Source organism: Canis lupus, chromosome 16 (genome assembly GCF_011100685.1).
Source record: "Canis lupus familiaris isolate Mischka breed German Shepherd chromosome 16, alternate assembly UU_Cfam_GSD_1.0, whole genome shotgun sequence".
Classification (NCBI taxonomy): domain Eukaryota; kingdom Metazoa; phylum Chordata; class Mammalia; order Carnivora; family Canidae; genus Canis; species Canis lupus.
This window is the reverse complement of record NC_049237.1, coordinates 14,919,279-14,935,034: the sequence shown is the minus strand read 5'-3', so window position 1 is coordinate 14,935,034 and position 15,756 is coordinate 14,919,279. Positions and strand designations below refer to the sequence as shown.

The following is a 15,756-nucleotide window of genomic DNA, read 5'->3' as shown; positions in this document are numbered from 1 at the left end:
AAAAGAAAGAATCAGAAACAGTCCTCTCTCCCACAGAGTTACAAAATCTGGATTACAATTCAATGTCAGAAAGCCAATTCAGAAGCACTATTATACAGCTACTGGTGGCTCTAGAAAAAAGCATAAAGGACTCAAGAGACTTCATGACTGCAGAATTTAGATCCAATCAGACAGAAATTAAAAATCAATTGAATGAGATGCAATCCAAACTAGAAGTCCTAACGACGAGGGTTAACGAGGTAGAAGAACGAGTGAGTGACATAGAAGACAAGTTGATGGCAAAGAGGGAAACTGAGGAAAAAAGAGACAATTAAAAGACCATGAAGACAGATTAAGGGAAATAAACGACAGCCTGAGGAAGAAAAACCTACGTTTAATTGGGGTTCCCGAGGGCGCCGAAAGGGACAGAGGGCCAGAATATGTATTTGAACAAATCATAGCTGAAAACTTTCCTAATCTGGGAAGGGAAACAGGCATTTAGATCCAGGAAATAGAGAGATCCCCCCCAAAATCAATAAAAACCATTCAACACCTCGACATTTAATAGTGAAGCTTGCAATTTCCAAAGATAAAGAGAAGATCCTTAAAGCAGCAAGAGACAAGAAATCCCTGACTTTTATGGGGAGTATTAGGGTAACAGCAGACCTCTCCACAGAGAACTGGCAGGCCAGAAAGGGCTGGCAGGATATATTCAGGGTCCTAAATGAGAAGAACATGCAACCAAGAATACTTTATCCAGCAAGGCTCTCATTCAAAATGGAAGGAGAGATAAAGAGCTTCAAAGACAGGCAGGAACTGAAAGAATATGTGACCTCCAAACCAGCTCTGCAAGAAATGTTAAGGGGGACTCTTAAAATTCCCCTTTAAGAAAGTTCAGTGGAACAATCCACAAAAACAAGGACTGAATAGATATCATGATGACACTAAACTCATATCTTTCAATAGTAACTTTGAACGTGAACAGGCTTAATGACCCCATCAAAAGGTGCAGGGTTTCAGACTGGATAAAAAAGCAGGACCCATCTATTTGCTGTCTACAAGAGATTCATTTTAGACAGAAGGACACCTACAGCCTGAAAATAAAAGGTTGGAGAACCATTTACCATTCAAATGGTCCTCAAAAGAAAGCAGGGGTAGCCATCCTTATATCAGATAAACTAAAATTTACCCCGAAGACTGTAGTGAGGGATGAAGAGGGACACTATATCATATTTAAAGGATCTATCCAACAAGAGGACTTAACAATCCTCAATATATATGCCCCAAATGTGGGAGCTGCCAAATATATAAATCAATTAATAACCAAAGTGAATTAATACTTAGATAATAATACACTTATACTTGGTGACTTCAATCTAGCTCTTTCTACCCTCGATAGGTCTTCTAAGCACAGCATCTCCAAAGAAACGAGAGCTTTAAATGATAAACTGGACCAGATGGATTTCACAGATATCTACAGAACTTTACATCCAAACTCAACTGAATACACATTCTTCTCAAGTGCACATGGAACTTTCTCCAGAATAGACCACATACTGGGTCACAAATCGGGTCTGAACCGATACCAAAAGATTGGGATCGTCCCCTGCATATTCTCAGACCAAAATGCCCTGAAATTAGAACTAAATCACAACAAGAAGTTTGGAAGGACCTCAAACACGTGGAGGTTAAGGACCATCCTGCTAAAAGATGAAAGGGTCAACCAGGAAATTAAGGAAGAATTAAAAAGATTCATGGAAACAAATGAGAATGAAGATACAACCGTTCAAAATCTTTGGGATGCAGCAAAAGCAGTCTTAAGGGGGAAATACATCGCAATACAAGCATCCATTCAAAAACTGGAAAGAACTAAAATACAAAAGCTAACCTTACACATAAAGGAGCTAGAGAAAAAACAGCAGATGGACCCTACACCCAGCAGAAGAGAGTTAATTAAGATTCGAGCAGAACTCAACGAAATCGAGACCAGAAGAACTGTGGAACAGATCAACAAAACCAGGAGTTGGTTCTTTGAAAGAATTAATAAGATAGATAAACCATTAGCCAGCCTTATTGAAAAGAAGAAAGAGAAGACTCAAATTAATAAAATCATGAATGAAAAAAAAAAAAAAAATAAAATAAAATAAAATCATGAATGAGAAATGAGAGATCACTACCAACACCAAGGAAATACAAACGATTTTAAAAACATATTATGAAAAAAATAAATAAATAAAATAAATAAATAAAAAAAATAAAAACATATTATGAACAGCTATACGCCAATAAATTAGACAATCTAGAAGAAATGGACGCATTCCTGGAAAGCCACAAACTACCAAAACTGAACAGGAAGAAATAGAAAACATTAACAGGCCAATAACCAGGGAGGAAATTGAAGCAGTCATCAAAAACCTCCCAAGACACAAGAGTCCAGGGCCAGATGGCTTCCCAGGGGAATTCTATCAAATGTTTAAAGAAGAAATCATACCTATTCTACTAAAGCTGTTTGGAAGGATAGAAAGAGATGGAGTACTTCCAAATTCGTTCTATGAGTCCAGCATCACCTTAATTCCATAACCAGACAAAGACCCCACCAAAAAGGAGAATTACAGACCAATATCCCTGATGAACATGGATGCAAAAATTCTCAACAAGATACTAGCCAATAGGATCCAACAGTACATTAAGAAAATTATTCACCATGACCAAGTAGGATTTATCCCCGGGACATAAGGCTGGTTCAACACTCGTAAAACAATCAATGTGATTCATCATAGCAGCAAGAGAAAAACCAAGAACCAGATGATCCTCTCATTAGATGCAGAGAAAGCATTTGATAAAATACAGCATCCATTCCTGATCAAAACTCTTCAGAGTGTAGGGATAGAGGGAACATTCCTCAACATCTTAAAAGCCATCTACGAAAATCCCACAGCAAATATCATTCTCAATGGGGAAGCACTGGGAGCCTTTCCCCTAAGATCAGGAACAAGACAGGGATGTCCACTCTCACCACTGCTATTCAACATAGTACTGGAAGTCCTAGCCTCAGCAATCAGACAACAAAAAGACATTAAAGGCATTCAAATCGGCAAAGAAGAAGTCAGACTCTCCCTCTTCGCCGATGACATGATACTCTACATAGAAAACCCAAAAGCCTCCACCCCAAAACTGCTAGAACTCATACAGCAATTTGGCACTGTGGCAGGATACAAAATCAATGCCCAGAAATGAATGGCATTTCTATACACTAACAATGAGACTCAAGAAAGAGAAATTAAGGAGTCAATCCCATTTACAATTGCACCCAAAAGCATAAGATACCTAGGAATAAATCTAACCAAAGAGGTAAAGGATCTATACCCTAAAAACTATAGAATACTTCTGAAAGAAATTGAGGAAGACACAAAGAGATGGAAAAATATTCCATGCTCATGGATTGGAAGAATTAATATTGTGAAAATGTCAATGTTACCCAGGGCAATTTACACGTTTAATGCAATCCCTATCAAAATACCATGGACTTTCTTCAGAGAGTTAGAACAAATTATTTTAAGATTTGTGTGGAATCAGAAAAGACCCCGAATAGCCAGGGGAATTTTAAAAAAGAAAACCATAGCTGGGGGCATCACAATGCCAGATTTCAGGTTGTACTATAAAGCTGTGGTCATCAAGACAGTGTGGTACTGGCACAAAAACAGACACATAGATCAATGGAACAGAATAAAGAACCCAGAAGTGGACCCTGAACTTTATGGTCAACTAATATTTGTTAAAGGAGGAAAGACTATCCATTGGAAGAAAGACAGTCTCTTCAATAAATGGTGCTGGGAAAATTGGACATCCACATGCAGAAGAATGAAACTAGACCACTCTCTTTCACCATACACAAAGATAAACTCAAAATGGATGAAAGATCTAAATGTGAGACAAGATTCCATCAAAATCCTAGAGGAGAACAAAGGCAACACCCTTTTTGAACTCGGCCACAGTAACTTCTTGCAAGATACATCCACGAAGGCAAAAGAAACAAAAGCAAAAATGTACTATTGGGACTTCATCAAGATAAGAAGCTTTTGCACAGCAAAGGATACAGTCAACAAAACTCAAAGACAACCTACAGAATGGGAGAAGATATTTGCAAATGACGTATCAGATAAAGGGCTAGTTTCCAAGATCTATAAAGAACTTATGAAACTCAACACCAAAGAAACAAACAATCCAATCATGAAATGGGCAAAAGACAGGAAGAGAAATCTCACAGAGGAAGACATAGACATGGCCAATATGCACATGAGAAAATGCTCTGCATCACTTGCCATCAGGGAAATACAAATCAAAACCACAATGAAATACCACCTCACACCAGTGAGAACAGGGAACATTAACAAGGCAGGAAACCACAAATGTTGGAGAGGATGCGGAGAAAAGGGAACCCTCTTACACTGTTGGTGGGAATGTGAACTGGTGCAGCCACTCTGGAAAACTGTGTGGAGGTTCCTCAAGGAGTTAAAAATAGATCTGCCCGGGGATCCCTGGGTGGCGCAGCGGTTTGGCGCCTGCCTTTGGCTCAGGGCGCGATCCTGGAGACCGGGGATCGAATCCCACGTCGGGCTCCCAGTGCATGGAGCCTGCTTCTCTCTCTGCCTGTGTCTCTGCCTCTCTCTCTCTCTCTCTGTGACTATCGTAAATAAATAAATAAATAAAAATAAAAATAAAAAATAAAATAAATAAAATAAAATAAATAAAATAAAATAAAATAAAAATAGATCTGCCCTACGACCCAGCAATTGCACTGTTGGGGATTTACCCCAAAGATGCAGTGATGCATCTTTGCAGTGATGCAGTGAAACTCCGGGACACCTGCACCCCGATGTTTCTAGAAGCAATGTCCACAATAGCCACACTGTGGAAGGAGCCTCGGTGTCCACTGAAAGATGAATGGATAAAGAAGATGTGGTTTTTGTATACAATGGAATATTACTCAGCCATTAGAAACGACAAATACCCACCATTTGCTTCGACGTGGATGGAACTGGAGGGTATGATGCTGAGTGAAGTAAGTCAATCAGAAAAGGACAAACATTATATGTTCTCATTCATTTGGGGAATATAAATAATAGTGAAAGGGAATATAAGGGAAGGGAGAAGAAATGTGTGGGAAATATCAGAAAGGGAGACAGAACATAAAGACTCCTAACTCTGGGAAACGAACTAGGGGTGGTGGAAGGGGAGGAGGGCGGGGGGGTGGGGGTGAATGGGTGATGGGCACTGAGGGGGGCACTTGACGGGATGAGAACTGGGTGTTATTCTGTATGTTAGTAAATTGAACACCAATAAAAAATAAATTTATTTAAAAAAAAAAAAGAAGAGAAAAGATCAGCAAGGACTAAATCTAAAGTGGTGGCAAGAATGAGGAGAAGCCATCACTGGACCAGAATTTTTGAAAAGTTTCTCAGTGAGACACAGAGGACAGGCATGTGCTAGGGCCCAAGGCGTGTAAGGAAGCTGCAGCTCTGTGATACGCACAGGAGGGACTACAGTTGAGGAATCCAGAGAATTCCAAGCTCAAAGCTGGCAGACACATGGAGCAGGAATCAAAGTGATGACAGCTGCAGTTTGAAGGTCTGTCTTTGGAAGAGCAGGGATTCCTCTGCTGTCATCCCAGAAGCAGAGTGACGATTTACCCAAAAGCTAACACCATACATATCACCTCTAAGGAAATGGAATAGCTTCCTGGAGACGGCCTGTGAAGCCAGGGTGGGTGTTGACAACACAGAACTGCCTTACTCTGGCATCTTGGTGGTCCTTGCGCTCCCTACTAGCTCGTTGCCACGGTAACTCAAAGGAAAGCCCACCTACATCTAGCATCAGTAGAGACAGCTCTCTCTTATTAAGAAAAGGTCTTTTGATTAAACAGACTCACATGGTGGCAGAGAAAACAGGCCTCCTATAATTGACCTATTAATAAGTTGAATCCTTCACTTATCAATATACAACCTAACAATACTCAGTGTTTAAAAAAAAATTACAGCACCAAGATGAACAAACACTACAAACTACCCTAGAAGGAAAAAACCACAATGAACTAACAAATCAAAGAGACCTCTAATATGTATTTCCAGAGAAATTCAAATATTGCATCCATTAAAAAAAACTCAGGCTGCTCCAAAAAAAAAGGAGCTAGAAATATTCTTGAAAATTAAATATGTAAAAAAAAAAAGAAAGAAAATAAAAGAATATTAAATATGTATTAAAATGATTAGAAAGACTGGAAAGAAAGATTAGGGAACTCTAAAAAGGTGAATAACAAGAAGAGAAAGTTAGAGACAAAGATGATGATCCATCTTTCCAGAAAGGGGAAATGAGGATGAAATACTATAAAAATGGAATTATGTAAGAAAAGTTCCCAGAGCTGGAAAGACCCATTTTCTGACTGAAAGATCATACCAAGCACCTGACACAAATATTAAAAGACCTACCTCCAGACACACCCTCAACACATTTTAGAAAAACAAGTACAAATGGAAGATGAAAACTTCTAGATCCCTGGGCGGCTCAGCAGTTTAGCGCCTACCTTTGGCCCAGGGCGTGATCCTGGAGTCCCGGGATCGAGTCCTACATCAGGCTCCCTGCATGGAGCCTGTTCTCCCTCTGCGTATGTCTCTGCCTCTCTCTCTGTGTCTTTCATGAATGGAAAAAGAAGAAGGAAAGGGAAAGGGAAAGGGAAGGAAAGGGAAAGGGAAAGGGAAAGGGAAAGGGAAAGGGAAGGAAACTTCTAGAGAGAAGAAAATTGATTTCTTACAAATGGGTTTGATATTCATTTGGAATACAAAAATATTAATTTGGAATTGATTTGGCATAAAGGTTTTTATCAATGGTATTTCATGTTACGAGACAAAGGATCAATGCCTTTAAAATTCTGCAAGAGGGATGCCTGGGTGGCTCAGGGCTTGATCCCACAATCCTGGGATCGAGTTCCACATCGGCTTTCCTGCATGGAGCCTGCTTCTCCCTCTTCCTGCCTGTATCTCTGACTCTCCGTGTCTCTCATGAATAAATAAATAAAATCTTAAAAAAAAAAAAAAATTCTTAGAGGGCAGCCCCAGTGGCGCAGCAGTTTAGTGCCACCTGCAGCCCAGATGTGATCCTGGAGACCCGGGATCAAGTCCCATGTCGGGCTCCCTGCATGGAGCCTGCTTCTCCCTCTGCCTTTGTCTCTGCCTCTCTCTCTCTTTCTGAATGAATAAGTTAAAAAGAAAAAAAAAATTAAAAAAAAAAGTCCATAGGTCCTAAAATTTCTAAAACAAACAAACAAAAAAATCTTAGAGAAATGGAATATCATTCAGCCTTATAATGGAAATGCTGACACACTGTAACACAGGTGAACCTGAAGGGTGTTATGCTGAGTGGAATAAGCCAGTCACAAAGGGACAAATAGTGTAGAATTTCACTCATATGAGGTCCCAAGAATAGTCAAATTCACAGAGATAGAAAGCAGAAGGTTGGCCCCAGAGGCTGGGGCAGGAGGCTTAGGGCTCCTTAGGGCTGTGGCTTAGTGTTTGATGGGGACAGAGTTTCAGTTTGGGAAGTTCTGAAGATGGACAGTGGGGATGGTGGTCACACTTTACAAGAATGTACTTAATGCCACTAAACTGTACATTAAATATCGCAAAAATGGTAACTTTTATGTTGTATTTATTTTACCACAATTTTTTTTTTAAAGATTTTGTTTGGGGGGGGGGGGGAGAGAGAGCACGAGCAGCAGGGAGGGGCAGATGGAGAGGGAGAGGAAAGGCAGGCTCCCCACCAAACAGGGAGCCAGATTCTCGGGCATGGGACGCAATCCCAGGATCCTGAGATCATGACCTGAGCCTTGGGCAGGCCTTTAACCAACTGAGCCACCCAATTTTTTTTACCACAATTTAAAAAATTGAAACTGGGACGTCTGGTTGGCTCAGCAGTCAAGCATCTGCCTTCGGCTCAGGGCCTGATCCCGGGGTACTAGGATGGAGTTCCACATCGGGCTCCCAGCAGAGAGCCTGCTTCTCTCTCTGTCTGTGTCGCTGCCTTTTTCTGTGTCTCTCATGAACACATAAATAAAATCTTTGAAAAAATTAAATTAAAAATTAAAAAATTGGGATCCCTGGGTGGCGCAGCGGTTTGGCGCCTGCCTTTGGCCCAGGGCGCGATCTGGAGACCCGGGATCGAATCCCACGTCAGGCTCCCGGTGCATGGAGCCTGCTTCTCCCTCTGCCTGTGTCTCTGCCTCTCTCTCTCTCTCTCTCTCTGTGACTATCATAAAAAAAAATTAAAAGAAAATAAAAAAAATATTAAAAATTGAAACTAAGAAGAAAGCTGTGGAAAAATTATTCTGATCTTGGCCCTCAAAAGGACAGAATAAGAACATTTTCAACAAAGCAAAGACACAAACTTTACTTCCCACATTTAAAGCCAGTTAATCGGGATCCCTGGGTGGCGCAGCGGTTTAGCGCCTGCCTTTGGCCCAGGGCGTGATCCTGGAGACCCAGGATCGAATCCCACATCGGGCTCCCGGTGCATGGAGCCTGCTTCTCCCTCTGCCTATGTCTCTGCCTCTCTCTCTCTCTCTCTCTCTCTGTGACTATCATAAATAAATAAAAATTAAAAAAAAATAAAGCCAGTTAATCTTCAGTATATTCTAATTTCATGAAGAAATCTTTAAGAGGGACACTGGGTGGCCCAGTGTTGAGTGTCTGCCTTCAGCTCAGGGTGTGATCCTGGGGTCCTTGGATCCAATCTCTGCAGGGAACCTACTTCTCCTTCTGCCTATGTCTCTCTCTCTCCCTGTATCTCTCATGAATAAATAAATAAAATCTTTAAAAAACACCTTTAAGAAACATCACTTTGGGCAGCCCTGGTGGCGCAGCGGTTTAGCGCCGCCTGCAGCCCAGGGCGTGATCCTGGAGACCCTGGATCGAGTCCCACGTCAGGTTCTCTGCATGGAGCCTGCTTCTCCCTCTGCCTGTGTCTCTGCCTCTCTCTCTCTCTCTGTGTCTCTATGAATAAATAAATAAAATCTTAAAAAAAAAAAAAAAGAAACATCACATTATTTTATATATGATTTCGGAGTTTAAAATGGAGAGTTTACATTTTTTTTTGTTTTTTAAGATTTTATTTATTTGGGATGCCTGGGTGGCTCGGTGGTTGAAAGTCTGCCTTTGGCTCAGGTTATGATTCTGGAGTCCCGGGATCAAGTCCCACATTGGGCTTCCTGCATGAAGTGTTTATCCCTCTGTCTATTTCTCTGCCCACCCTCCCCCGTGTGTGTGTCTCTCATGAATAAATAAATAAAATCTTAAAAAGCAAAAAAAATATCTTATTTTGGGGGGGGAGGGGCAGAAGGGGAGGGAGAGAGGCAGACAGAGATGGGGAAGGAGACTTTCAAGCAGACTCCCCACCAAGCACAAAGCCCGACACGGGGCTCCATCTCATGACCTGAGCCAAAACCCAAGAATCTAAATGTTATCCATTTATCTAGGTAAGACAATGGATACACACTTTAACTTACCTTCTCTGCTAATCTTGTGGCAAGTACTAGTCTAAATTGTCCCACAGAAGTCTCAGAGAGGCTGCAGACACACAAGTGAAACACACTGGGGAAGGTTCTCTGTCGGATGTGAGCTGATGTCCCTCCCTGCATGCCTGGACAGAGGCATCGGTCATCCTTCTCTCTTCCCACTCACTCTTCAATTTGCCCCCTTTCAGATTTCTATACCCCCCCTCCCCGCCATCCCCACCCTCCTCACAGGGCAAGAGAACTCTTGGCAAGGTCACCAGCTAGGTCTCTGTTGCCAAATCATACTCTGTCCTCATCTTTCTAGACCTCTTAGTAACATGCAACAAAACGACAACTCTCTCCTCAAATGCTTTTCCTTGTTCTGTGACCCCACATACTTTCCCGTCTTGTTCCCACCTCACTGACCACTCCTTTTCAGCCTTCTTTGCTGGCTCTTCCTGCTCCTGGGCATGGTCCTTGGACTCTTTCTCCTGCTTCTCCACTTTCTCGCCCGAGGCAATCACTTCCAGCCTCATGACTTACAACATGATATGTGCACCAATGACTGCCAAATATTTCTCATCTTTGAGCGGCAGAGACCACTTACCATCATATGTCACGGTCATCTCAAACCTACTGCTGCCAAAAGAGAAGTCCTCATTCCCTCCCACTCCTCAAGACATTTCCCATCTCAGTAAATGCCACCACATTCCAGCCGGTTCTTCAAGCCAAAAGCCTGAGTCAGTAAACTTGAGGTAGGAAAAGCATATGCTCTGGAGCCAAATGGGTAACGATATCACTCTATTATTTGTATTTCTGAACTATATGATCTTGGGCAAGTTAGGTTTCTTATGAAAATAACTAAAGCAGTGAGAACATTAAGTTCTAGGTGCATAATCATAGAGTAAATTTACAAAGATCATTGTCCTTCGTTCCCCATTCGCTAATTCCCATCAGTAACTCCAAACCCATCAATTCCACCAAAGGTCCTGAACCTGTCCACTGCTCGTCTCTACCACTGCTACCCTCACCCAACCTACTCTCATCCCTCCCACTATTACAGCTGCCTACTGCTTCTGTTCTTACCACCTTGACCCTCTCTCCACAGAGCAGCCAACGTGATTTGTTCAAAATATAAACCAGATAGAGCTCCTCTGCTTAAAACCTTCAATTTCTTTTTTTTTAAGATTTTATTTATTTATTCATGAGAGACACAGAGAGAGAGAGAGAGAGAGAGAGAGAGACAGGCAGACCCTCTGTCTCTCATGAATAAATAAATAAAATCTTAAAAAAAAACAAACAACACTTCACTTTCTTTCCATTACACCTACGATAAAACCAATTCTTCTCCTTGGCCTCCAGATCCTCTACACATCAGTGACTCACATCCCCAATCGCATATTAGACTCCACTATGGAGCTGTAAATACTATTAATGTTTAGGCCCCATCTGGGACCCACTAAATTGGAATCTCTAGTTGTGATACCCACCAAAATGTAAAGTCAGGGCTGAAAAACACTGCCCTGAATGACCTGACCCCTACCCACTTAAATAGGCATATGCCTATCTGTTCACTACATACCAGTTAATGGGCCTTTCCCCATGCCCTTCAGGACTTTGCACTGGGCGTTTGTTCTGCCTAGAAAGCTTTTCCTAGATCTTCTCATAGCTGGGTCCTTCCTATCATTCTGTCTCAGCCTAAATATTAGCATCTTTATGATAGGTTCTCTGAAATCCCACATAAAATATATCACCAAATAGCACTTTTATTTTTTATCTACACACTTAAATGTATTTATTTTGTTTATCTTTCTTTCTCCACTAAAATATAAGCTCCAGGGACTCTTAAATGAATTGTTCAATGCTGTGTCTTTAGGATACAGATATGGAGCAAACATATGTGCTTATATGTGTATGTGCTTAAGGAAACTAGCTGCCACAAAGCTGTACTCCATGGCTTAAGAATACATGGCTTAAGAATTCCATGGCTTTTGGTTTGTGGGCTACTCCCTCCAGCAGGGCCAGGCCCTAGTACCACAGCAAACTTCTGTAAAAGATGCTAAAGGACAGATCACATTAATCCTAGATCTACAGAGAGCCCCAAACCCTTATATTTACTCTACAGCTCTTCCCTCTTCCTCCTTTTTTTCACCAGAACTACCAACAGATTCAGACAAGCTGATTTAAATGATACTTAGTTTCCACATCAAGGTTGTGGCAAGCAGGTTAACAAAGAAAAAAGTGACTCCGCAGTAAAGGGTAGAAAAAAACGTAAGAGGAAAAAGTCTATCTGCCAGGTAGTCAACTTTGAGTTGGAAAGAGTTTTCCACTGGCGCCTGGGTGGCTCAGCCAGTTAAGCAATTGCCTTCAGCTCAGGTCATGATCTCAGGGTCCTGGATCGAGCCCCACGTCAGCAGGGAACTTGCTTCTCCCTCCTCCTCTCCTCACCCCCACTCTCATGATCATATTTGTTCTCATTCTCTCTCTCAAATAAGTACATTTTTTTTTAAAGGAAAGAATTTGACACTTCAAATTATCACTACACTGAACACAAAATGCTTCCCAAATAGGTAAACAAAAGCCACCTTCACCTTTCCTTTAGCCAGATTGGCCAACACCGTCCCTTCCTCCCAGTCTAAGGACTAGGGGCACCACTTTCCATCAACAAGTGAGAGAATTACCTTCGGGATATCTCCTTTAATGCCGGGTGGCAGCCGCAGAATCCAGAAGTTCCTGTTCCTCAGTAGGTTCTCCAAGTTCTCCAGCCGTCTCTGCAGCAGCCCATACTCCTGCAGCAGGGTCCCCAGCACAGCCCACTTGCCCTCCAGTTGGTTCCCAAGGTCAGCCACCGTCTTTTCACAGCTGGCTAGCTTCTTCTCTGCTGTCCCCGTCCGTCCTTCTAGGTGCAAGAGTCGCCGGCTGTGGACCTCCACCTTTCTCTCGATAGCCTGCACAGCTGCCACCACTGTCCACAGGGAGATGGCCGCAGTCTGCAGGTGTGCCTCATTTGCTGCTGGGGGTGTGGGAAGAGGAAGGGGCTGCAGCGACGTAAGGCATTCGGAGTCCCATTCAGAAGTCTACATGCAGTGGAGAGATGAGACAAGGCATTGAGTGTCGGAAGGAGCCCTAATGCAAACTGAAATCAAAGGAGGACTGGTTAACGAGTTAACCAACTAAGATTACTCTAAATATCGTTTTCGCACTGCCTCCATAAGCTTCATCTTAATGGGACTCATCAGCATCGAAAGCCAAGAGAACTGCTTTGGTGGTTCAGCGATGAATTAAGTAAGTAAATGAATGAAACTGGATCAAGAACCAGCCTGGCATATTCCCTGGGATGCCAGGTCCTAGAGCCAACTGTCTGGAGGCTCAGGTTGCTGCTGTACCCTCTATTTCTGGAAAAGGCCTAAGGGCACCAGATCTTTCCAGGTTTCACTGAACTCACTGCCCTCTGATAAGCCCTTTATTGATTTATGCTCTGGCCCTGTCCACCACCCTGCTTACAAACCACAATCATACCACTCAGTAATAGTTAATTAAGTTGCGAATGTTGGGTATGAAGAAAACATGATGGCTATTGTCAAATAGTTGATGGCTATAAAACAGAAGGCAGAACAGACTTGTTTAATATTATACTGCGTTTACTCCAGAGGGCAGAACTAGAAACAACATGGAATTTTCAGGCAGGCAAACTCTGGCCTATATAAATAATTTTTGAAACTAGATCTCTCCAAGAACATAACAGGCTGTCCTGTCACTGAAAATGCTACTAAACAAAAAGTGTATTAAAAATAAATTCCAACAACAAATAGGAGGTTGGACCAGAATGACCTCTACAGAGCCTTCCAACTCCATGCATCTGAGAACACCCTCCTGACCACAACCTCCCATCTCTCCAGCCCACCAGCTACTTGCTCTGATCATGTCTTTTGCTCCAGGCTGGCGAGCCTGTTCCAGGCTTTGTTTTTTTCCTCAGCTGATCATTTCAACCACCTTCAACCCCTTCTGCCTCACAGACTCCAGCTCTGAAACCATCTAACTGTTCTTTCTTTCTCTCTTCCTGTAAGCAGGCTGCTAAACCGTACTAAAGAAAGTCCCACAGCAGAGAGAACCAGTGTCACCACACACCACTGGTTTCTGGGCTCAGCAGGAACTCAGTGCTGCCTGGTACCCCCAAGCTTCTCTTCCCATTCCATAACGTGGCCACTACAAACCCCCAGCACACTCCTTAAACTTCTAGTACAGTGCTTCTCAAACTAATGTGCAATAAAAATCATCTGGAGATTCTGCTAAAAGGCAGACTTTGATCCAGGAGGTCTGGGAGGAGAATTGAGATTCTGTGTTTGATACTGCTGGTGTGGGGAGCATACATGAACACTCAGGCTCTGGTCCACTGCAGAATCCCTCAATTCCGGGGGGACAACACGGCCTCCTCCTTTGAGAAGAAAACTGGAGTAATGAGACTGAAACTCTTTTAATTTCTCCATTTTCCCCCACAGCCCTTCCCACTTCAAACTTGTCACTAACTTAATCCATGCTTTCTCCCTTCCCACAGGAAAGTTTCACCCTGTTTGTTTGTTTATTTATTTATTTTATGATAGTCACAGAGAGAGAGAGAGAGAGAGGCAGAGACACAGGCAGAGGGAGAAGCAGGCTCCATGCACCGGGAGCCCAACGTGGGATTCCATCCCGGGTCTCCAGATCGCGCCCTGGGCCAAAGGCAGGCGCTAAACCACTGCGCCACCCAGGGATCCCGTTTCACCCTGTTTAAAACGAATCTCTCCACTTATGCTCTGAATGCCAACTCCTTCCACGTTTTTAGGGACATTGTTCTTTTCTTTTTTTTATGGTATTTCAATCTTTCCTGCTTCTTGTAAGACAGACCAGCACTATTCATTAGGGTGGCCACACGTGGCTACTGAGCACTTGAAATGTGGTTATTTTGATTGGGATGTGCAGTTAGAATAAAGTACACACCAGATTTTGCACACTTAGTATGGGGGAAAATGTAAAATTTATTAAGTTCTTCATATTGGTTACCCACTGAAATATTTTGTAACCATTGGGTTAAATAAAATTCATTAAGACTAATTCCAACAATTCCTTTTCGAATGTGACTACTAGAAAATTTAAAGTTCTATTTGTAGTTTCCATCATATTTCTTAGATAAGGTTGGCATAGAGACGTGATCATCTCTACCATATTAAAATCGGAAAAAAAGGAAAATAGGTCCCAGGGCAGAGGCGGTGTTCCCCTCTGCTCTACTCACCGCACTGCTACTGTTCCCTCTTTTCCCTTCCTTCTCATTCCAGGCACTCCTCAACTGCCCATTCGGGCCCCTGACCCCCTGAAGCGGCTCTCCTTGGGGTGACCAAAGGCTTCCTTCCTAGCTGACAATCCCACGGCATGCTCCGTGGCTCCCGTGCGCAGGGCCTCTCTCGGGCGTCTGTGCGGCCCCAGCAGCTGGGAGACCGCCTGGCAGGCTGCGGGCCTGCGGGAAACAGCCGCGGCATGAATAAACACTCGGAAGCTGCTCCCACCCTCGGAACCCGCGCCGCTCGGTCACAGCGGCCTCCGGCCTGGCGGGCACCGTCAGACCCCGGGCGCCGGCGGTGCCTGCGCTCCCGCAGGCCCTCCTCCCGCCGGCGGCATCTGCGGCTGCGCGAGGCTCAGGTGCAGCGCACCCACCGGGACGTTCCGCCGGGACTCCGCGCCGAGTCTGGCCGAGGCAAGCACCAGACCGAGCGTCTGGCCCGGGCCGCGGCCGTAGGGGGGCCGACCCCCGGCGCCAGGAGCCCCTCTGCACTCACTCCTCTTTGATGAGCGGAACACGCGCTCTCCGCCCCACACGTCCAAACGGGGAGCGGGCGCCCTGGGCCTCGCACCCGCGGCGCGGGGACTTGGCGATGGGGGAGGGGGCGCGCCCTCCCAGCCGCGAGCTCGGCGTCCGCGTCCCCCCCGGAGCCTCGCGCTCCTCCCGGTCGGCGGGACCCCGGCAGCGCCGGTGCTCCGGGGCCCTGCGGGTCCGCGGCGCAGCGCCCTAGGCGCCCCGCCGGTCCCGGGCTCGCAGCGCTCGGCACCAGGGCCGCCCTTACCGGAGCCGGGGCCGCCTCGGCCATGGCCCCGCGCGGTCCCGCCCGGAGTCTCCGGAGTCGCTGGAGTCGTCGCCGCTGCCGCCGCGCGGCCCCACGCAGGCCGACCCCCGCCTCTCGGCCCTGCCTTCCCCGCCCGGGCTC

General features: G+C 44.4%; 1 protein-coding gene across 1 annotated transcript in view; it reads right to left on the bottom strand.

The window, feature by feature from the left end:
* ZNF398 (zinc finger protein 398) overlaps window positions 1-15,745 on the bottom strand; it is a 37,567-nt gene extending 21,822 nt beyond the window's left edge. The window contains exons 1-2 of the mRNA XM_038559616.1: window positions 15,616-15,745; window positions 12,202-12,597 (exon numbers count right to left, since the gene is read on the bottom strand). Of these exons, the coding sequence (XP_038415544.1) occupies window positions 12,202-12,597; window positions 15,616-15,639 (420 nt within the window). The 5' untranslated portion in view covers window positions 15,640-15,745. The remainder of the gene's footprint in view (window positions 1-12,201; window positions 12,598-15,615) is intronic.
* Between the last annotated feature and the right edge of the window lie 11 nt (window positions 15,746-15,756).